General features: G+C 35.7%; 1 protein-coding gene across 2 annotated transcripts in view; it reads right to left on the bottom strand.

The window, feature by feature from the left end:
- Positions 1 to 7722: 7722 nt before the first annotated feature.
- LOC148941510 (discoidin domain-containing receptor 2-like) overlaps positions 7723 to 24891 on the bottom strand; it is a 215233-nt gene continuing 198064 nt past the window's right edge. For both annotated transcript variants that reach the window (XM_089104526.1, XM_089104528.1), the window contains 3 exons: positions 21095 to 21239; positions 17748 to 18050; positions 7723 to 8056 (listed from right to left, as the gene is read on the bottom strand). In XM_089104526.1, coding sequence (XP_088960652.1) covers positions 17760 to 18050; positions 21095 to 21239 — 436 coding nt within the window. In that variant the 3' untranslated portion in view covers positions 7723 to 8056; positions 17748 to 17759. The remainder of the gene's footprint in view (positions 8057 to 17747; positions 18051 to 21094; positions 21240 to 24891) is intronic.

Raw genomic sequence — 24891 nt, 5'->3', positions numbered from 1 at the left:
CGTTCGGCAACGGTAACTCTGGCTTCCATGATTCAGACGAAACTTGGAATGAAACGAGCCGGAGTTACAGCAGACACACTGACGGTTGACCAGTCCCTCAGAAAGAGGCTAAAAGGAGCAGTAGTGTCTGCCAGCACAGCTGAGTCACTGCATGATCAGAGTGGATTGCTCACATAAAAAGCCATGCGATACATACAGATTATGAATGTAATACAGTATACGTTTTCGAAAGTTTTGCTAATTTTATACTTTTTTTCAGTTATATGTTATATGAATATTAATGAGCTGCGACTTCGCATTTTCTCATTTTCATTTGTGAATAACTGTTTTGGGGATGGTGGTAAAAATTTATCCGCTTAAATCATACTCAATAATTAAAGGCCTGGTGTCCCGTAATTCGTCCAGATTTTCTGTCCGCCCTCCTGAACTTAGCGGGCTGTAGTGTGGAGCCTGAAAGGGTGAGAAAGGTAGGGGTAGATGAAAATGTCTTAATTAAACTGCTCTAGAGACTGAATGAAATATGGCTGCACGTAGTTCCAAATTAAATACATTTCAATTCAAGCTTCTAGCTGCTTCCTTTTGTCATGTTTGACAGAATTGATTGACAAATTTTCTTTCCGGAATCGCAGCTGGCTCCAGTAAATCTGCGCTCTGAACTTTTAGAATGTGGTACTTTATTCGCAAATCACTCGAACACCTTCAAAAAATCCATACAAAATAAAAAAATTCTTACTGAAAATTCTACCAAATCCTGAGAGCCATCCTTCGATTTTCTCCCGAAAATCGTCAAGATTTTACAGATTGTTTGAAAACAAAAGTGGAAACATTGGTTTCATACGAGTTCTGATTTGGTATCTATTTTAAATTATAAATCTATGGTAGCTACACAACTGCATTTTCCTTTGTTTAGCCAAACACAACGCTTGGGATTTATGTGTCATTTTTCACAGCATTCTTGTATGACGAAAGACAGAAATTATGTTAATGATCCCGAAATATCATTCGATAGATGACAGAATTAGTTACCAATCCAAGGGCCTTGGGTCTAGACCATGGTTCGGCAACCCGAGGGCCGCAAGCAGCCCGTGAGGCGTATTCGTGCGGCCCGAAAGACCCTCGCCGCAACGCACCTGACGGACCATATTACTCATTATAACAGTACAAAACGAAGTGAAAGGGGTGCCATCTAGCATTCTGCCATATAGCATTCTCGAAAAATCCGTAAACCTCATTCAGCATAGTTAGTTTGATTTTCAACTGTTCAGACCAATTGTTTTGGTATTATACAATTTTTGAGCAAACCTTTCTCAAAGTTTGGGAAATACACCCCAAGAGATACTTTGTATTTGGGTTGTCTTTGTTTATTCTTTTTTAGTTCAGTAAAATTTAGCACTTGGGGTACCAAATGAGAGCCAAACTATCTGGTCATGTTAGGTGGTCATCTTGTGGCGAAACATTCAGAAGAAAAAAGGACGCTTGATTTTGCAGATGGGTGTCATCTGATACACAGTGGGATGGAAAAATATTGTACACACTGGGCAAATTCCCTACATATACCAGATGAAACCCATCTACAAAATCGAAGGTGATTTTTTTTTTCAAAAGGGTTTAAGTACATCCTGGTAGTCAAAGGAGCATAAATTCAATATCTCAGGAACAGAATAAGTATTAAGTTTCCACTTTCAGGGAAAAAGGGGGGGGGGGTAAAACTAAATCAAAAGGTACAATACATATCCGTATTATCAAAAGGGTTTATGTGCAATTTCCCCGGAAAAAAGGGTAGTACGTTGGAACTTTTAGAGCATATTATTGGGGATGTTTAATTAAATAAAAAGACTCTGTGTCCATCCAAATTTTTCATAAGGGCATATGACGGCATCTTAGGAACGGATAAAGGTATTAAGTCGAAATTTATGGACCTCTTGAGGGGTATTTATAACTAAATATGGATGTTGAAATGGTCTATCTGCAATATATATGGGATCGCTAAGGATGTTAAGGCGAAACTATCAAGGGATTTTGCCAAGTATATTGAACAAAATCAATATGTACTCTGTGCATGCAGGTTGTCAAAAGGGCATATGAACAATGTCTGAAAAACAGCTGACATCAATAAATTAAACTTTTGAGGGCTGCTATAACTACTACTTATGCAATTAGTACTACTGCTGTTGTGACTTTTTCAAACTGTGACTGCTTTTAACTGTTTGAATTTGTGACTACTTGCAATTGCAAATACTTGTGAATTTGACTGATTGCGACTACGACAACAACTAATTGTAGCTTCAATTGCCAGTGCATATGACTTTGACTGCATCAACTACTTTGCTATAGCAAACAACAAGACAATCCCTCAAAACTGGAGCAATACCAAAAAGACAGGGATAGACTGGCTGGTAGGTTTTCGAGCACAACTGTTACTACGCAAGCCTGAACCCACAAGCTTAGGCATGCAAAGAGCTTTAACAGAGTCAACATTGAACGGTTCTTCTCAAACCCAAGTCAGTTCAAGAGAAGCTTCATTTTAATGCATGTGACATATATAAATATGGCTAAAATTTTATAACCACAGTTGACATTCCTCCTAAAGGGCATAGGGGGAGGGGTCAGATGATATTGTGCAAGGCAATATCATCAGACAGAGCTGTCCTTGTGTTTGTGACCATGGTCGGGGCTGTTTCTGAAAGCAGTCTGTATTTACCACCTTAATTTATAATTCCAAGGACGAATTCTACGCCTCATATGCTAACTGGTGTTCCAGCAAACTCAGCAGGGGGAATCTCTCCATCCAGCTGGATCAGTCAAGATCTATTTTTGAAATATATTCATCACCTCAAGGATATATTCACATCGTTCATTTTCAAAACTGCAAGAAAGCAGTAGAAGATACTGGTATCAATTTTGTTTGGCAAAATACAAAAATGAAAAGGGCATTATTACAAGTTCAAACTGAGTTTGAAAACCGGGTTTCTGATTTCACAAAGATCTCACGTAAGATGGATATTTTCGAAAACTCCTACGCATTGGATATCAGTAAACCAACTTGGTGGATTCCTATGAAAGTGTGGCTTCTGAAAACTGCAAGGAATTAAAAAGGTTTGCTGAGCAATTAATTACTATGTTTAGTAATACATATATTTTTTAGCACACTTTTTCAATTCTGAATTATCGAAAGAACAAACGTTGTTCTCGGTTATCGGACATATATTTAGACACAATATTTCACGTCTCTCCTACAAAAATACAAGCTAATGTAAAAAAACTGGCAAGTCAAATGCAACACCGGAAATCTCATTGATTGTATTAACTACAAAAAATGTAGAAAAAAATACATTAAGAGTTTTATTTTTAAACCTAAAATGTTTGTATGTAAATATTGTAGGTGTACTCTCCTTATTATAGTATACCTACAATACTAGACTACAGTGTAATGACATGTGCCCTAAGTACGGCCCGCGTAATATCCCGACGTAAACTTTTGGCCCTTTTACAACAAAAAGTTGCCGACCATCTTACATGAAATACATAGATTGTAATTCAAAATAGTTACTATCCAACAAATGGCTTTATGCAGTGACTTTTCCCTTGAAATCAAAATTTTAAAACGCACCAAGGCCCTCCCCAAAGAACGTTCGACCTCCTCCAACAGAAATTTTAGCTGCACCCTTGAGTCAAAACTGTAAGTAGATTTATGATAATAATTGTTCATATATATTTTATACTACCATTAAAATAATAGCTACCCACTCGAATTCAACTAAAGCCTACATTACAATGGAAAGATTAAATACAAGGTTTTAAAACTAACTATACTTAGTTGATTACAGAGTATGTTCAAAACTACTCATTAAATTTGCCATATTTAAAATCATTAAGACGGTCTGAGATGAGATGATAAACGATTTTTCAATTACTCAAATATGATTACCTGTTGCTCATTATTTATCATTCTATCTAGATGAAAAATGGAGTTTCACAAATCTAAAAGGCCAGGTTGAGGTTCTGGCTTTTATATTTAAGCGGTATAGAAGCCAAGGTAGTTAAGACATTTAAAAAATTGGTACTGGTGCATTTTGCGGGCATCGCTATATATTGTATCAAGGAAACCATTCACGAAACCCGTCAAACGGACCATTTGCAAGAGCCCGATAGACCGCTATAGATAAATGATTGCAAAGCCGTGGTTTCTCAATGAGTTACAATATTCAAACGATTGTTTTTTGGGGGTTCGGAGGGAAAAGGTACCTAGGTTAGGTATTTAATATATGCTGTGCTTTACCCCCCCCCCCCCTAATGTGCAAATATATAGCCCAAATTTGTTTCTAAACTATTTTATATTCATCCTATTTTATTTTATTTTATTTCATAAGCATTAACCAAACTTGACTTCTTCGCAGTGCCCGCATAATGCACAAGTACCAAAAATTTGACGTTTTACCATTCCAGTAATTGACACTAAACTTTGCATCCTACTAAGAAAATTATCTAAAAATGGAAACTAAAAGAAAGACAAAAAGCTTTTGTTGATTTTTTTTTAACAAAGCAATTTTCAAGACCTCCAAATAAAAGTGTCCCTAACTAGTATGCTCTAATAATAATAAATAACTATCGTAATAACTAATAAATAATAACAGCTAAAAAAGAAATAATAGTTCGCAAGGATAAACTAAAAAACTATCGCTGATTTTTTTTCTTACAAAGTAATTTTCAAGAGCTCCAATCAAAAGTTCAAACAACTGGATTTTGCATGTACAGTTAAATAAGCAAAGTCCTTAAAACTCTGTTCACGTAATTTACCAGAATCTACCAAATAAAATAATGATATAAAAGTAATAATTCCTAATTAAAATACATTTTGAAGATTTCTGATCTTCCTCACAGTCTGTCACCTCACTGCAAGGCCGTACCCAGGATTTTTTTTCGGAGGGGGTTTTACTAAAAAAAAATGTCGGGGGGGGGGGGCGGGGGGTTACACAAAAAAACTAAAAAAAACACATACAAAATTCGTTACTGGTGCATTATGTGGACACTGCTAAAGAAGTCAAGCTTGTTTAATGCTAATGAAATAAAATAAAAAAGGATGAATATAATGGTTTATAAGCAAATTTGGGCTATATATTTGCAAATTAGGGGGGATGGGGGTAAAGCATACCATATATTAAATACGTAACCTAACCTAACCTAGGTATCTTTTCCACCCTTAAACCCCAAAGAACAATAATTTAAATATTGTAACTCATTGAGAAACCACGGTTTTGCAGTCATTTATCTATAGAGGTCTCTTGAGAATAGCTTGTTTGACGGGTTTTTCGTGACTGGTTTCCTTGTACAATATATAGCGGTGTCCACATAATGCACCAGTACACAACATTTGTTTATATCCATTTTTGTTACGTGTTTTCGAGTCAGACAATTTTTTTTTTGGGGGGGGGGGGTCAAACGGGGTAACCCTCCCCCCCCCCTGGATACGGCCCTGCCTCATTATGTATCAGTCTTTTCTTGTGAAAAGATTACGTAAATATTTTGTAAATCTTTTTGAAAGGATGATCATTTGTAAATATAGGTGGCATACTGCGAGTGAAGGCATTTTCTTTGCCGCTTATTTCAAAATTTTTCTTTGAAGAAATAACAAATACGCGAGCTGAGTGACTAGTTTGGTGTCCACTGTTAGAAGCAAGCTAAAAAATTCGTTTCACTTTAACGGTGCATAGTGCACCCGAAGTTTCACTCTGGTGGCGTTTGTCCCCATAGCAGTAGAAACTACGGATTGTTCTGGGTACCCGGCTGACTGACCGTATTTCAAACAGTAGGCTGTACGAAAAGTGTGGTTCTTCCCCACTTTCTAGGGCTATAATGAGAGAAAGGTTGAGATGGCTAGGGCATGTTCTGTGGGCGAAGGATGACAGATTGCCGAAGTTTGGCCTTTTTGGCCAACCGTCTAGGGCTAAACGGAAAGCAGATCTATTTAGTGAATTCTAATTTTTGTCTTTATTTGTTTCATAATAATTTGATATTGTACAATTATGGTTGAATTTAATATTTTCCTAAAATTCACATTTTTAGCCATCTTATTTTGTACATATATATGTAAAAAATCTTATTTTTAGCCATCTTATTATACACACATATACATATCTAAAATGAAAATATTTTGTGTTTTTGAATAGTAAAAATAAATTCAATATGGAATTTCACTACAACAAAACATCAATATTCTTCAAATAGGTACTCTATACTGACCTGTAATGAATCATGAAACTATCATTATTCCACAGCAGTCCATCAAGTAAAAGTATCGATAAGACAATCATTCACTTTCAACCATAAGGGTATAATTATCTCAGCCAAAAGACGGTTATAAGAAAGAAAAAATTTAATTTGTGAATACTTCGAAGATCAATCAATCACAAAAACTGCTTTGTTCGCAAACCAATAATATACTGCGATTAAGTCAAGCAGTCGAGAAAAGCTTTTCCCCATTGCTCTTTTTGGTGTTTTGGGAAAGACTTGAAAAAGAATAATAGTTAGCAGAGTTCGTCTTATTAAGATTGCAGCAGATGGGAGGCAGTCGATGTTTTTATTCACTTTTTTTTGTTCTTTTTCAGCTAAAACAGATCTTTCAGTTTCGTCAATATTTTTGTGTTTGCCACATATTGTCGAACTGTTCTAATAATTTTTTACGTGTCGCTTTTAGGCTGAAGAAGAACAACAACAAACAACTCTTTATGTATTCATCTGCTCATTCCAAAGTTCTTTATGCAGAGTAAGGATGGAATATGTTTTTTCCACATTTTTATTTTATTTCACATTTGTCATATAATAGGACTGTCAGGCCCCGAGATCGATTAATAAGAAGAAAACATAGCCTAGGCTTATCGGTTATTGACAGTTAGGCACGACTTCAGGAAGGGAGGGCTCTGGGTATGAACGCTCATTTGCAACATTTTCCGTCTTTCGATAATTTTTGTACAATTTTGTTTCTTTATGTTCTTAGACAAATTGACCTATGCCATCGAAAAAAAAAGCCCGCGAAACAAAATTTTGGGTAAATACTTACCTTAAGTTATTACCATCGTTTTCTTTCTTGTTACGCTAAGAAGGTTTTTATATTTTTCCTTTATATTTAATTCCTTTATTTTTGCTTACAAGGCTTTTTTTGGATTTTTGACTTACAAGGCTTTGTTTGTTTTTAGATCCTTTCTGCTTTAAAAGTAAAAGTTTTTTAGTAAATATATAGTGATGCCTCATTAGCTCGATGCTTCTAACTGCTAGAATGTAAGGAATTATTGGATTTTATACTCTGTTCCCAGAAAGAATTAATTATTAGGAAAATTGCCCAATTATGCTGAAATTGCTGATGTCCTTAGCAGAGCTAAATTAGTTTTTTTTACTCTGGAAACGATTACTGATATACTCATTCCAGACAATTATATCCATTTGTTAGATTAGAAATATCAATATTTCAATATTAATTGGTCAATATTCAATATTCCATATATCGGAAACTATGTTTCTTGCTGCAATTTATTATTAAAATTAGAAACTATGAAAAGGATGATGTGAAAACATGCTCAGTTGAGTTTTTCTTAGAGAGAAGAAAGTGATAGAGACTGAGAACATTAATGGAGCAAGGAGAATTAAATAAAAGAGGGAACATGCATTTTGAAAATCTTCTTAGTAAATGCTACATTACACACGTATGCTAGAATGCTTAGAACAAACAAAATTTAATTGTTTAATCTCAATTTTACTTCTATAAAACTGACAAACACAAATTACATTACTCGCATTTATTAACGGAAACCCCACCCAAAAGGAATATCACAGTTTTTCATAAGGTCAGCACAAGCCTTATGCAGATAGGTTTATCTTCTCGATTAACGGATATACAGCTTTCAGGCCATCTTCAAAAGATTCTCCTGTTGACTTAGATCGACTTTTGAGCTGCTCCTGGCAGTAGCCAGAATAAAATAATTAGTTAATTTTTGCCAATTTCAACAATTGCAAGATGACCAGGGCTGTAACGCATAACCGATTCCAAAACAATTTATTTTACCTGCAAGAAAAAAAGAAGTGATTACTATTGAAGCAATGATTTGTGTTCAAGTTGTAGAGAAGGCGTGCATGCAAAACTCGGGGGTTGGGTGTGAGTGAGTGAGCCTACACTCCTCTCCCATGAGATGTTAAGATTTTTATAATTCCCATAATATCCTGCATTTTTTCTACAATTTCTCCGATTGTCATGATTTTTGGAATAAAAAAATTTATTCGTTAAAAAAAAAAAAAAAAAAAAAAAAAAAAAAAAAAAAAAGAATTACCTCCCGCAAAGCTCCATGGCCTTGAAATGTAGCTACAGATAAGAAATTTTAATAAAATGGGAATGGGAACATTCTTTTTTTTTGTACAAGTAATGATATGCTACTGCTAACAACTCACTACAGCACCAGGCCATCTGGAACCAACTTGATTGCACTCACCTATCCTCCACCCCCAAAGTCTCACTCTTTATCTCCTCCGAATAAAGTTCCACTTTATTTTAAATCCATTCTTCCAACCTCTTCCCACCACATTCGGAAACGACCTGCTTTCGTTTGTGCTCCAGATGAATGGACACAAAGCCCAATTTTTGGTAATCTCTCACCCTTCAACTGCAAAATCTGGCCTAGCTATTTTGACCTTGCTTTCATCGCAGGCCCAAAAAATAAGATTGGATCACATCTTTCGTACAGCTTATTGCTTACACGTTCAGCCAAATGGGAATCTTAAACAATCCTTGGGCAATGCCTCTATTTAGTATATTCCCGTCAACCCTTTAAAGTACCACAACTTGAGAGCCATACTTTACAAATAATGTTACCGCGACTTCCAATGCTTTAATCTTGGTCCGATTAAATAAAAAACAAACAGATTTTTTCAACTGAAAGTAAGGAGCAATATTAAAACTCAAAATGAAAAGAAATTATTGCGCATATGAAGGGATTGCCGCCCCTCCTCAATACCTTGCAGCTTCCTATTCTAAGTAAACAGCCCTTGTGTTTCAGGAGTCGTTCTTAAGAAAATCGGACAAACAGTCAAACTTAGCGTAAAGAGCAAAGTATTGAGGGGGGGACCCCTTGATATACGGAATAATTTCTGTTCGTTTTGAGTATTAATGTTGCTCCTTATTTTCAATTAAAAAACCCATTTAAAAAAAAAATTCGATATTTTTTCAAATAATGCCGGTAAATCTGGCTCACCCTCCATTAAAAATTCCGTCCCCTCACTGGAAACTCCACGGGAAATTCCCTCTGGACAATTCCTCTTTGATGAAAATCCCCCTCCCCCCAGCCTGAAAAATTCTCTTTAGCATACTTTCATTTGGATAAGACTTAAGTTCTAATCGCTTTTCCGAGCAATCCGAGAATCCGTTAAAATTTCCGTGAAAATTTTATCCCAGAAGTTCAAACCGGCTGAAAATTTCCTCTTGACAATTCCCCCCGAACATCTCCACGCGCAAAATTGAGTTGGCAAAGAGAAAGTAAGATAAATAAAAGAATTTCGTATAGGAGTTCTGTCAAATCCCTCCATTCTAAAATTTCCCCTGGAAAGCTTATCCTCGAAAATTTCCCTCCCCACGGAAAATTATGGCCAAGGAGACCAACCCTAAGAACAAAATACCCCCCCCCAAAGTGTCTGTATACTTCCCAATAACAATACTATATGCAAACAATGGGCAAATTTCATAATTTACAGCCCTTTCCCGACGGGCTATAGGGAGTCATGTTACCCCTAAAGGCACAGTTGTTAGATTTTTTCAACTATGCTGAAAAAAAAAACGACTAACTCAAAATTTTGATCGGACGACTTTAGGGAAAAAAAGGGGCGTTGGAGGCGGGCTAGTTGCCCTCCATGGTCACTTAAAGGCCACTAGAACTTTTAGTTTCTGTTCGAATGCACCCTCTGCCGATCTTCTAGGACCATTAGTTTGATACGATCACCCATGGGAAAACAAACAAAAAACAACAACAACAACAAAAAAAAACAAAAACAACAACAAATAAATATGCATTCGTGATCTTACTTCTGGCAAAAAATGCAAAATTCCATTGTTTTGTATGTATGAGTTTGGAATTTCCACAGTAGAGTTCTCTGATACAGTGAATCTAATGGTGTGATTTTCGTTTAGATTCCTTGGCTTTTAAGGGGGCTTCCCATCTTTTTCAAAAATCAGGCAAATTTTCTCAGGCTCGTAGCGAGTTACGCTGACTATTGAGCCGGGTCACTCCTTACTAACAGTTCGTTACCACGAACTGTTTGAAAGCTTATCTTCATGTTCTAACCTTTTTTTTTCATCTGTAACAAAATACTCTATGCCTTGACTAATAATGCTACCCAGATAAGTGAACCTGGTTAATTTTTTTTTACCTAACATCCCCCATTATTCCCCATTTATTATTAATCTAATTGACTTAGTCTTCGTAACATTAATTTACCACCCTATTCTCTACTCTGAACTTTCAAAACCTCAAAAAATTCATTCCCTTGGCTATCAATATTGAGATTTACAATCAAAATTACAACTGAAGCTCTAGAAGCACATGAAGTTGGCTTAGCTAGGGTTGGTTTGAAATAAATTCAGAAAAAATAGATAAAACAGTGAAATATAAATTAATTTTCGAACGTTAGAAGAAAACCGTTTTAAATACAGCTGTAACCTAAATTTAATTAAATTATAATATGATTTATTAAAAGTTTAATTCACCAAGTCTGTAACTTGACTGTCTGTAACTTATTGCCCTGTAAGCTTATTGCCCTGTAATATTGCCCTAACTAAAATTGCCCTAACTTATTGCCCTGTAAGCTTTTATAGAAATAGCTTTCGGGTTACTAATATTGTTGTGATCAACATAACTTTCCAGCAGATCGACTTAAAAAAAGCACCAAAAGTATTAGAATTATTTGGGAAATGTAAGGAACTATAGGAAAAACCTTAAAGTTTCAAAATTTTCTGGAGGACACGGACCCAAAGGCCCCCTTCATGCGTACGGGTATATAACCCATTTAGATAGGACCATGCTATCTGCATTATTTTATGCATTCCTAGTGAACCGACATTGGCAAGCAACTTCCTAATTTTAGGACCTACTATAGAGCACCACCTGGTACTAAATGGTCACCATGAAGGGTCGAAGGTTTTGACGGGCAAGGAATATCCCTTGTACAAAAAAGAAAAAAATGTTTATATCTGACATCTGATAAGAGCGCAGAAACTATTAGAAAGAGCTACAACTCCCAAAAATGTTAACAATCGTCCTTTAGTTCAGGGCGGATCTTGAGAAAAATCTTAGGGGCCCAATGTCACAAGGGTGCCAATAAGCAAAATCTTGGGGGGGGGGGAGGTGTGACAAGGGTGCCAATAATATACCAAATTGAAAAATTTATTTTAAAAAAGAATAACAACCAGAAAAAAAACAAGGAATGAGGGCGCTAGAAAAAATCTTGGGTCCGTCAGTGCTTTAGTTTAATTTCCTTTTGAAAAATTACATGTATTTTTTTATTTGCACATAACCTACGGATCATAGCTACAAAATATAGGCTGAAAATATAAAAAGAAACAAGTATTTTTTATAGAGGTTGCTGATTCCAATACAGAAAGAAATGATTTCTCTTTTACTTTCCTTTTGCTTTTCGAGGACAAGGAAGTACATGGAGTTTCCCTTCTTCTGCGAGATTTTCCTTTCTATTTTAATCTGGATAAAACTAAGATTTTATTTTCGAAAGCCCAGCTTTGGCTACACCATATCCTACATTTATATTTTAAAATTTAAATTCAATTACATAAATTTTAGGATTCAATGAATTATTTATTAGTTTTTATCAAACAACAATTTTAAAATTCATATTTAAAATGTAAATTAGTCTTACCTTACCCTAGATTTTATTAGAAACGAAAGATCTATTTTCCTTGCCTTTGGATACTAGACCAAAAATGAACATACCTATTTACATAACCATGTCATTTCTCTGGAAAATTTCCGAGGCTCAATTTTGGGTCAGACGCTCCCTCGGAATTAGTCATCTAATTAAATTATAACGGGAAAGGAACAAGACTAAACAATAAAACAAGAAGGGGGGCTGACAGATCAGTCAAATACTGAAGAATAGAGGTAAGTAACATAAACAGCAACTGGAGCCAGGATGACACTTTGTAAATATTGACTTTGAAAAAGACGGAGAAGCTTGTTTAGTATGTTCTGATCTGTGTATCTTACGTCCTAGTGCGCAAATGATGACAGAAATACCATTTAGTTTCGTTGAACGATCTGTTAATGTCATTTTTAGTATTAATGTGGTCAAAGTTTTATTGTTAAACAATTTGGTTCCATTTACTTTCAACTTAGCCCTCGACTGAAGAAGAATGCTGCATATATGATATCCTGAAAATGAAAAAAACTACCCCCTTTACATCATATTGCTTTCTAAAACTATTTTGTGGAACTTTTTTCACCTTATTTGTAGGCCAATTTTTAATTGGTTGAGTTTTATCTATATATTGCTTGTTTATGTAAGCATCATTTATTTTAGCCCAATTTAGATAAGTGCCATTATTTTAGAAATGTCATTGGAGACGTAATACAAAGAGACAAGACCGTACCCAGGATTTTTTCCGAGGGGTTTTACTCAAAACATTTTTTTTGGGGGGGGGGATACTACACAAAATAACCTCAAAAAATGCATACAAAAATTGTTTATGTCGATTTTTGTTTCGTTTTTACGAGTCAGACAAACATTTCGGGGAAGGGGGGTTCAAACCCCGAAACACCCCCCCCTCCCCTGGATAGGCCGTGTAAAGACCCATGGGTACATTATGCTTCTCCTAGATGTGATTACAGTGACTAACAATTAAATCATGTTTTAAGCTATCGCCAATCAAGATATAACGTTTTAGGGAGTGGAGATGCGAGACTTACATTTTTTTTATTTATTATATATTTATATTATATATTATATATTTATATTATATATTTATATTATATTTATACTATAAATTTTATTATATATTTATTATAATTTATTATATTATTATATTATATTTATTATATTATATATTTATATATTTATATTTATATTATATTTTTTATTATAAATTTATTTAGATAATTTCGGAGACCACACTGCATTTCCTTGACGATAAAAAAAAGTTCAAAATAGGGATAAAATCCTTTTTAATAGACAGTGTATAGAAAATTCACTAAAAATACCAGATATTTGGGTCACATATACAGTGACCGTCATCAGTAGTAAAACTAAACTAAAACAATTTAAAACAAAAGTTTATATATGAAATCAAATAAAACGAGATATTGTTTAAATCTCTAATTCTTTTCAAAGCAAAGGCGGAAGCTAGCCTCTTTGACCTTCTTGGGTGCGGTTCATTAGCGTTCAATGATATAACATTTGGACAAAGGTCAACTACATTGGGTGAATTGAACTTTATTCTGTCAGATTTTAATAAATTGTCATAGATAGAGTTCAGCCCATATTCACCTGTATCCCGATTCAAAGCAATATTCTTGACTAAGATTTTCTTTATTTCAAGAGTTTCGCGAAAATTTTGCTTTAAACCCCGATCCCTAGAAATCAAAAGAGACATTCTCGAACAAAATAAAATGGTCTGGAAAATTAAAAATATGTTCTGAAAGGGCTGAAGTATATTCTTCAGAAGAAGTATATTCTTCTGGTTAACCAGAGTTTGGAAATGAGATTATTACAACATAAAGATTCTATTTCTTCGACTTTAAAGCAAGATTCTAAGTCTGAAGAATTTACTTCATAAATTCTTCATAATTTCATAACATATTTTTAATTTTCCAGACCATTTTATTTTGTTCGAGAATATCTCTTTGATTTCTAGGGATCAGGGTTTCAGGCAAAAATTTTCGTGAAACTCTCGAAGTTAGGAAAATCTTATTCAAGATTTATACTTTGAACTGGAATACAGTTAAATTTGGGCTGAACTCTATCTATGACAATTTATTAAAATCTGACAGATTTAAGTTCAATTCATCCACTTTAGTTGACCTTTGTCCAAATATTATATCACTGAACGCTAATGAACCGAATCCAACAAGGTCAAAGAGGCTAGCTTCCGCCTTTGCTTTGAAAAAATTAAAGAATTAAACAATATGTAGTTTTATTTGATTTCGTATATAAATTTTTGTTACAAATTGTTTTAGTTTAGTTTTACTACTGATGACGGTCACTGTATATGTGACCGAAATATCTGGTATTTTCTGTGAATTTTCTATACACTGTCTATTAAAAAGGATTTTATCCCTATTTTGAACTTTTGTTTTATCGTTATATATTTATTATATTTTTTAAATTTTTATTGCTACTTCATAATATTTAGTTTAATTTGGTAACTTTATAAAAAGGCTACATTCATGCTTATATTCAATCAACGTATATTTTTGTTAAACCTCACATGCACGGGGGAGGAGGACTGTTTAGAATGTCTTTTTTTTCTAATTCTGTGAATCCTCTACAGCATCATTCCTATAGGCAAAACAACTTACAATTAGTTGGATCTTTCGTTTTTTGTTATTTTCATTTTGAGTGTGTTTCGAATGTAATAATTTTATTCTATAAAAAGCCAAACTGAACTGAATCGCTTTTCTTTAGTAGAATTAATTTCTGTGATTTTGTTTACATGTATTGTTTTTAACATGCATTGCTTACATGCATTGTTTTTGTGATTTTTTAAAATACATTGTTTGTAGTATTTTACAAGGAATATGTTTTCTTTATGGCTTAGAACCTTTGAAATGCAACATTATCATCATAAAAAAAAAAATCCGAAAATTTGTCGTAACTTTCCATCTCAAGCTTGTCTCACAATAGTTGGAGCAAATTACAATCGAAATTAGGGGGCTTAATTTTGTCTACTAAGTTTTGAAGCCAATGTCTACAAAACTACTCTTTTTTCTGGACATGGTCCTGTTCTATACTGAGCCCTCCATATAAAGATACTATTATAAACCGTTAAGATGAATTTTTTGGTGGCTGTATAACAATACGTGACAATACCTATCAACTTTGCCCGACATTACCTGACATTTTAAAATAACACAAATTAATCTACCAGAAGCTTCATACTATACTAATTTAGCCAATTACGCAATTAGACCAACATTCCCTTATTTTTACACAAAGAAAAACGCCAAGAAACACTAAGTGCTAGATATCGTTGGAATTTTTTTCCTTCGATACTAGCACCAGTTTCCACTCTTATAAGTTATCCATACCCTTTGGGCATAGTTTTGGGCATAGTAACCGTACACTACTACAAGAACAGCGTACTTAACCATAAAAGCTCGGAGTAGTCCCTGCCAACCTGCGCATCATCATACCCCGGGTGACGTGTAGTAGCAACAAGTGCTGCAAAAGGGAATTTGTTTTTGTAATATCTTTGAACTTGGGATAACATATTATACTTTGTTGTAATGACTAGACAATAAGCACTTTTTTTTCTTTGTTCCATGGAAATCCTACTTTTATGGTTCCTAACATTGATTGGTATACAGTTAAAATTGTAGATGCTATGAATGTCCTACCATCAGAACAAAATTCATAAAGTCGAAATTCAGAAGATTTGAGCCTCCACACTAAAACCCAGCAGTTCTATATTCTAGCCAATCAAGCACCTCCGTCAAGAACTATGGAGCAAAACACATATGTTCTGGTTAAAACTAAAACAAATCGATATGAATATTTACGTGCCCCTGTTTTTGCAGAGCTGTACAATCAGAGTTAAATGTTTAAGTTCAATCGTGTGAATTATTTGTGTTAGAAAACGAAAATCAGGAATGCTCTTTTGTTTTTTGACTGAATTTATCTGTATTTTTCTATAGTTCATTGATTTTTGGTAGGCTACAGTACCAGACGATATCTAAGTCAGCAAACCATATAAAACACAGCTCAGAATAAACCAAACAAAGATCCCTCGTTTTTTCTTCTGTGCCAATATTTACGACAACTTGCTCTGACATTTTCGCTTTATTTGTTTGGATTGTCTCATCTATTCAGAATTAGACTTAACATAAAGGGAAGTCATATCTCAAATAAATAATCTTCTGTAAAACAGAGCAATTTTGAGACATGCAGCCAAATCGATCCATTCCACGCCAAATGACGCATAATAATGAAAGTTGACTAATGTCAAATTTTTTGCTAGAATGTATGAGAGCCATGTAGACTGAATGTAAACTAAACGAGATACAGTTTACTGGCGGATCCAGGGGGACCGGGAGACCAACTCCGCACCAAAATTTTTCTGGCGCCCTCATTCCTTTTTTTCCTGTTTTTCACTCGCTTTTTAGAATAAATTTGTCAATTTGGTTAATCCCTTGTCACATTGCCCCCACCCCGAGATTTTGCCTATTGGCGCCCTTGTCACATTGGGCCCCCGAGATTTTAGTCTAGATCATCCCAGGACATAGTTTGCGTTTTTATTGCTTTTGTTCGAAATGTCTAGTTCTATTACCCTGCCTCTCTAGTCGCCTTTACCCATTTTTCAGCTTAATCCGGGTTATCAAGCTTATACAATCTTCTGCAATATTACAAAAAGAATGATGAACAATATTTGTCAAACAATATATAAGGTTTTTTATTTTCAGATCGGATTGTCCTATTATTGATTGCAATGTAATTTCTCCTCTACGAGAAACATTTTAAGTAAGACGTGTTAAACGTTAAGAGGAACAAACTTTTGACAATTACATTTTTGAGAGAAAGAATTACAGTTTTGGCAAACTACAAAATATGTTTCAACTATTAGTTTTGACTTATTGATGCGCAGTACCAAGCAAATCATGCTTAAAGTCAAACAAAGATACAATAAATGCTCTGTAAATGAAAACGAGGGGTTGCCGAATTTAAGAAATTACGAACACAAGGTGGGACGTACCAAGCGTGCCTGAATTTTACAAAGAGTTACCGAGAATATGCCACGCGTCATGGAAGGGTGTGGAGGAAAGTGGGTGAGCCTTCGACTGATAGCAACAGTATAATGGTAACTGAACTTTACATTTGTTGATAGGGTCAAATTGACCTGGATTTACCAATAGGCCCACTAGGTTCGGGCCTAAGGGTGCACAATCCCAGGGGGCACAATGAATTATCACTGAGAGATTTTTTTCTTAATAAAAACTGGAATGATATGAATTATCGTCAAAGCACCAGGTTCACTCTGCCACCGCGCTGTCTATCCACAGAAAAGTGATTCTAAAACAACACAGGAATTCCGTGGCCACTTATTTAACTGTCAGATGTCTCCCAAGAATGGCAGCTGAGAGTTCGGTATCACCTCTCTGTTTCATTACTTTTGGCTCATCAGTTGCGATATGTTTAGTGCTTCCACAACCTCCGAATTTTTGGGGAATTTCTCGAAAATCTCGCACAAACGGAGCGGCAAAAACACTTGGGCCTTGGAGCGTGAAAGCTTTAAATCAGGCCCTGGTGTCAAATATACAAAATATAAATCACCAATTAATTGATACGATTTTCAAAATAAACTTATCGTGGATGAAAGTTAACTATATTAAATGAAAAAACTTGCCATCTAATTAAGCTTTTGCTTATAATACTAATCAATAATAAATTTAATTTTAGTCGAATCGATAATTAACTAATAATTAATATTATTAATTGTTAGTACTTACCATAATTAATAACTATAATTAGTAATTAATAACAAGTGTACTTACAATTCGTTCTAATCAAAGGGAGAAGCTTAAATGTTTCCTTTGTAAAAATAAATGTATTTCTCTGAATGTTGGTCTTTCCGAGGGATCTAGCTTCCAACATTCACTCAAAAGTTCATAAATATCCTTAGGACAATGACCTGGCTTTACTAGTTGCATAACTGCGTCACCACAGGATACTAAGTGCAAATGGTGCAGCACCTCTGAGTCAGTCATATGTTTGAGTGGTTGATGCCTTGCTAGTGTCAAAACTTCCCATACAGTAACAGCAAACGACCAAACATCACTTTTTGTTGTATATTTCCCCTTAAATGAAAATAGCCTTTATTGAAGAAGTCAGCTTCTGATCTTTGGAATAAAGAGAAACAGAGAGATTGCTGTCATGTGCTTTCGTATTAAAAAGAGTGCTTCTACTACATTGGTTCATCTTTGTTACGTATTGTCGCAGGCTAATCACATTCAGATCAAGCGAATTTCAGTCGTTATAATGCTGCCTTTTTTCGGGGTTGTTCCTATGTCAAATTTAGGGCTTTAAAAACGAACAGAAAACCTTATTGGTTCAGTAAAAACAATAAAATCAAAATTTAGATTCACAGCAATTTTTTTTTTTACAAGTAAACTCTGTTTCTCTGTGCTTCAAGCCAGTGACATTATAGGTGCAATCTTGAAATCTGTTAATAGTAGCATCTAGGGATATTGTTTATTATTTTCATTCCAAAGCGCTAGTTAACAACATTTTTATCCATTATTATTATCACACATGCAGCGATAGCCAACCACGGGCCATAGTGCCAAAAATTTAAAAGTACTTTTTGTAGAAAAATCCGAAGTGATAAGAATTGCCATTAGAAGCTGATTCAGGAATGACAATTATGATTTCGATTAATCTTAATAGTAAAAGTTTTTTACAAAAAAAAAAATATATGGGAATTCTAAAAATAGCCTGAAACCACTTAAAAATGGCGTGGGGTCTAAACAAAAACTGCACTCTTAGAATTTCTATTGTCAAAAATGTACCACCGAAAAGTTACAGTTTCCCATCTTGAACAACAAGAAAAGTCTATTTTGCATCACGTTTTTGTCACCGCTAGCAAGGGGGGGGGGCTGGAGAGAGCTGTTTAAGGGCTCCTTTGAAAGGAAGTTGCAATATCTACTTGCTTTTTAATGTAACAAAACATAATATTTAGAATATAACGCAAAATTTGACAAAAAATGCATCTTCAAGATGCACACGCATCTTTTGATGAAAATGGTATAACACATATATCTTTTGGAAACTGCTTTTTTAGGGTATGATGTCATATTTGAGCCATTCTAAAGCCTGACTCTCATTGATTTGTTCTGAACTAGATTCCAACAATGAAAATGCCGAAAGTTTTTTCCTGTGTGGATATATAATTACAAATTAAGAAGCAACCCCTATGTTAACCCCTTTTACTTTTTATATCTTATCTTATTGAACGAATAATAATTTCTTTTCACCGAGCGAAGCTTCGTCCCCTGGTACTAAACGCATGAAAGGCGGAGATTATTTCTATCTCAAAGTTTTATGGTGAAGGTAAATAATTAATCCTTATTAATGATAACTAGCTTTGTGAACTCAAGCCAAATCTAATTACAGAATATATGTTATTGCAAGTGATGAACAAACTTATAGAAGCCCTACACTGGAGTTTTTGAAATGAGAGCTTCGGAGTCTGAATAGAGCTAAGTACATAAGCACGGCTAAGTACTCTTAGGAGTTGGACCGTTTAGAAACAAATAATCCCCGGCTCTGACTGGCGATATGCCATTCTAGCTGACGGAATACCCTGTACCATCAGTAAATATTCACAGCAGCACGATTTAACATTAAAAGCAAAAGTTCAACCTTGGAACCTGTACTTTAGAAGTCGAAATTAAAGTCATACCGATAAATCTGAAAGATTCGCAGTCCATTGACCAAAAATTTCAATAGTGAAAAAATTACTAATTTTTTTGAAAATTCGGACCTGAATTCAGCCCCTATAACAATTTACCAGTTTAATAGCCTTGCCTACAATAGAGTACTACGGGAGCAAATTAACAAGGTGTAGTATTATAAGGAGCTTTTTATCAATCAGTAGAAGCCAATTGTGGAATACATCATAACCATCACATAAACTTGTTTCTCTCTCTTCCCTCAAAAAAGGAAATATGAGTCGATTTTGTTTCTAGTTGCGTGATGAATCTCTTACCCGGTTCCGAAAGAATCATTTTCGAAAAGATAGAATTTTTAGGCATCAGAAAAGGAGGCTCGTGACACAAGGCAATGGGGTCAAGTTTTATAAGCTAACACTTTAATGTATGATTGAGGACATCCGGAAACATCCCTGCCGCAGTGTCGATGTTGCGGTAAAATAAAACCATTCTTTCTAATTTTACTTATACTGGATATCTTGGACCGAGATGGTTTATCAGAAAGTTCGACATGCTCACAAGTTGATGTGTGGCATGATCGGTCAGTAAGGTAGTCACAAGAAACCCATAGTAAAATATTTTTAAAGGATTATTAAAGATAAAAATTAGTATTCAGTCACATTATGAATCTTTCTCTTTAAAATAATGATAATAATAATGAAGAGGATTTTATCCAAAGCGAATCAACCTTACGAACAAGAAACTTTGAACCTTCTTCACCGTGTTAATCTTGATGACGGTTTTACTAAAATTTTCTTTGCTAATTTTCGCCAGATTTTAATATTTAAATCTGGCAACTTGAACTTATTCATTTACAGAACAAGGTTGTAGGCTAATAACCTATAAGAAAATAAAAAAAATATGCTACCCTTCTTACGATATTAAACCCTACAAGAAGCTTACTTTAATTCATGCAGAACAATTCACATAACCATGGATGAACCTAATCTTCATTGTGAGAAAAATACATGAACTTAATACGCATTGTGGTGGATAAAAGAGTGTGATTAACCTAGAAACTAATTGAATTAATGCTATAATTACCTAGCAAATTTCATAAGGTAATGCGTTTCTTCAATAGCCTGATGTCCCTCTTAGGCCTTTAACATGTCCATTCAAAAATGTTCCTGATCTTAACTATATTTTTTTCCAAGCTGGATTTTAGGTCTCTAGAATTCAAGGCTAGAATTTAAATAAATAGAATGGCTTTCCTATATGTCCATACCAAGATTACTGACAGTCATTCCTAGAGAGATAACATGATTTCTTCATGTTACTCCACTGGCATGCAGATAGAATAGGTTGAAAAACTGGCTTAATTTAGAATATATTTCTATCTTTAGAATTTATATATTTCAGGGCGATGAGAAGCACTGCCTAATCAATGCAATTCTTGACCGTGTGAAATTTACCTGAGCTAAAGGCTCCCAGGCCATCCATCTGATAGGTAAACCATAAATTTCCCCGTCCACTTTATAGTAGTCTCCTTCATATACATCAGAGTCAGCCCCAAAATCACAAATCTTGACTTTATAGTTGGCACCGATGATGCAGTTCCTGAAAAAGAGGAGTGATATTTGCTACAATATAAGTCAGTCAATGTGCTGAAGTAACACACTTTTGGGAGTGGTTAATATCTGCACAATACCCTCAGGTGAGGCTTAATCTAGACTAGCTTTTATCTTTTTTTTTGTAATTTCTTCCTCCCTTACCTACTGCAAAGAGTAAGAAATGAAGTCAGTTACCTCATACCCCTTTGTAATTAAGCACTCCTAGCCGAGGGGTTAGCATGCTAGTCTTGAAATCCTTTGTCCCTGAGGACAGGGGTTCGAGTCCCGGTGTCAATGGTTAGGTAGTTTGGAACGGGAGTCAGTGGCGTGATTCTGTAAGCTCAGCCAGAGTCGAAAGTAGAGGAGGAGGTACCAGCGCGATCACGCACCCCTGCTGCCACCTACAACTTTTTTTAACACCATATATTGGCACGAGAACCACGTGGTTTATGGTTTTTTGTCAATGAGAATTTGAAAAACATGAATTTTCTCACATTTATGTCTGTTTTCTTGGATGGTTATGTGTGTTGTTCGATTTATTTGATGTTTTTCATGGATGTTTAATGGTTTTTGTCAGTGAGAATTTGAAAAACATGAACTTTGTCACATTTATGGATGTCAACAGCAATTCATGTCTGTTTTATGGTTTTCTCACTGAGAATGTAAAAACAGGAATTTTCTCACATGGAAAAACAGGAACTTTCTCAATTGGAAAACCATAAACCACGTGGTCCTGTCACGAGTAGCACCTGTGAACTTGATTTACATAAAGTTCGCTGAGAGCGTGCACTTACAAAAACAGCAACATCAACCTTGGAACACCTGTGCTGTCGACCTCAATTCACCTATCGTGAATCAATAATTCCCCTTAGAAACAACAAATTAATTTCCCCTTTCTTGACAGATCAATCAATCAATGACATCATCTGTCAGACTTTAAAAATTTTCGCCTTAGAAACATTTCTCCAGGAATAGATCCAAATCATTAATGTCTTTGCCTCGGGAACAGTTCTACTGGTCGAACTCCAAAGGATATTAATAACCAAAGGACATGGAAACAATTAGGCAAGAAACATCTTAGCGATGAATTGTTTTAGCGCGCGAAAAGGTTTCCTATTAATTTGAAATGCGTTAACGCAGAGATGCCAATAACAAAGGAACACGCTGAATTTGCGTTTAGGGATTATTTGGGCGAAACCGTTTTAGACAGGTTATGGAACTATTTCGGCGAAACAGATAGAGACATTTTAAAAGAAGATTTTTGAAGAGATTTTAGAAGAGAATTTAATGGTGAAACTCTGTGGTCGTTATAATACACAAGTTTCATTTGAACAGTGTTGTGAGGTCCTCTAACCCAACCCCAAAGGGTTCCAATCCTCCTACCCCAACCCCGAAGGAAGCCCCCGGTCCTCAAAGGCCCCCCAAGCTCCCAAAGGCCCTCCACCGGTCCCCAAATGTCCCCCAGGCCCCCAACTGCCCCCCCGGACACTCAAAGGCCCCCAAGCTCCCAAAGGGCCACCGGCGCCCCAAAGGCCCACCCAGACCCCCAAAGGCCATCCCCGGGCCCCCCAAAGGCCCAGCGAGCGCCCAAAGGCCCAACGGGGTCCCAAAGGCCCTCCACCGGGCCCCAAATGTCCCCCAGGCACCCAAAAGCCCTCCCTGTGCCCCAAAGGCCCTCCCTGTGCCCCAAAGGCCCTCCCCGGCCCCCCACAGCCCCTCCCCCCGTCCCCCAAGGTCCCCCCGAGCGCCCACCGGACCACCGACCCACCAGGGACCCACAGACCCTCAAAGGCTCTCCCCGAGCACCCGTCTTTCGTTGATGTGTGTTGTCTGAAACCTATGATTTGGGATGTGTAGTTTGCTACTTCAGGCTTTTCTGAGCTAAGGTTTCCTAGTATTTCCTAGGTGAATGTTGTCTGAAACCAATAGTTTGGGATGAGTAGTTTGCTATTTCAGGCTTTTATGAGCTAGGTTTCTTAGCCTTTCGTTGGTGTGTGTTGAGTGAAACTTATGATTTGGGATATGTAGTTTGCTATTTTTTTACTTTTCTGAGTTGGATTTCTTAGTCTTTCATAGGTGTGTGGTGTCTGAAACCTATGATTTGGGATGTGTAGTTTGCTATTTTCGACTTTTCTGAGCTGGATTTCTTAGCCTTTCATAGGTATGCGTTGTCAGAAAATTATGATTTGGGATGTATAGTTTGCTATTTCAGGCTTTTCTGAGCTAAGGTTTTCTAGTATTTCGTAGGTGAATGTTGTCTGAAACCAATAGTTTGGGATGAATAGTTTGCTATTTTTGACTTTTCTGAGCTAGGTTTCTTAGTCTTTCGTTGGTGTGTGTTGACTGAAACCGATGATTTGGGATATGTAGTTTGCTATTTTTGACATTTCTGAGCTGGATTTCTTAGTCTTTCATAGGTGTGTGTTGTATGAAACCTATGATTTGGGATGGGTGGATTGCTAATTTTGACTTTTCTGAACTGGATTTCTTAGCCTTTCGTAGGTGTTTGTTGTCTGAAACCTATAGTTTGGGATGACTAGTTTGCTATTTTTGACTTTTCTGAGCTAGGTTTCTTAGCCGTTCATAGGTGAGTGTTGTCTGAAACCTATGATTTGGGATATGTAATTAGCTATTACCGACTTTTCATAACCGGATTTCTGAGTCAGTCGTAGGTGTGTGGTGTCTGAAACCTATGATTTGGGATGTGTGGGTTGCTATTTTTTTGACTTTTCTGAGCTGGATTTCTTAGCCATTCGTAGGTGTGTGTTGACTGAAACCTATGATTTGGGATGGTTAATTTGCTATTTTTGACTTTTCTGAGCTAGATTTCTTAGCCTATCATATGTGTGTCCTTTCAGAAAATTATGATTTGGGAGGTGTAGTTTGCTTTTTGGACTTTTCAGAGCTAGGATTCTTAGTCACTCATAGGTGTTTGTTGTCTGAAACTTCGAGTTTGGGATGAGTAGTTGGCTATTTCAGACTTTTCTGAGCTAAGGTTTCTTAGTATTTCGTAGGTGAATGCTGTCTGAAACTTATGATTTGGGATATATAAATTACTATTTCGGGCTTTTCTGAGTTGGATTTCTTAGTCTTTCATAGGTGTGTAGTGTCTGAAACCTATGATTTGGGATGTGTAGTTTGCTATTTTCGACTTTTCTGAGCTAGGTTTCTTAGCCTTTCATAGGTATGTGTTGTCGAAACATTATGATTTGGGGTGTGTAGTTTGCTATTTCAGGCGTTTCTGAGCTAAGGTTTTCTAGTATTTCGTAGGTGAATGTTGTCTGAAAACAATAGTTTGGGATGTGTAATTTGCTATTTCCGACTTTTCATAACCGGATTTCTTAGTCATTCGTAGGTTTGTGGTGTCTGAAACCTATGATTTGGGATGTGTGGGGCTATTTCAGGCTTTTCTGAGTTGGATTTCTTAGCCTTACATAGGTGTTTAGTGTCTGAAACCTATGATTTGGGGTGGGTGGATTGCTACTTTTGCCTTTTCTGAGCTGGATTTCTTAGCCTTTCATAGGTGTTTGTTGTCTGAAACATATAGTTTGGGATGACTAGTTTGCTATTTTTGACTTTTCTGAGCTAGGTTTCTTAGCCGTTCATAGGTGAGTGTTGTCTGAAACCTATGATTTGGGATATGTAATTTGCTATTTCTG

This window comes from Artemia sp. Qi Xiang Cuo, chromosome 18, assembly GCF_049724085.1.
Source record: "Artemia sp. Qi Xiang Cuo chromosome 18, ASM4972408v1, whole genome shotgun sequence".
In the NCBI taxonomy this organism is placed as follows: domain Eukaryota; kingdom Metazoa; phylum Arthropoda; class Branchiopoda; order Anostraca; family Artemiidae; genus Artemia; species Artemia sp. Qi Xiang Cuo.
The sequence above is the reverse complement of the archived record's forward strand: the minus strand, read 5'-3'. Positions and strand labels throughout refer to the sequence as shown.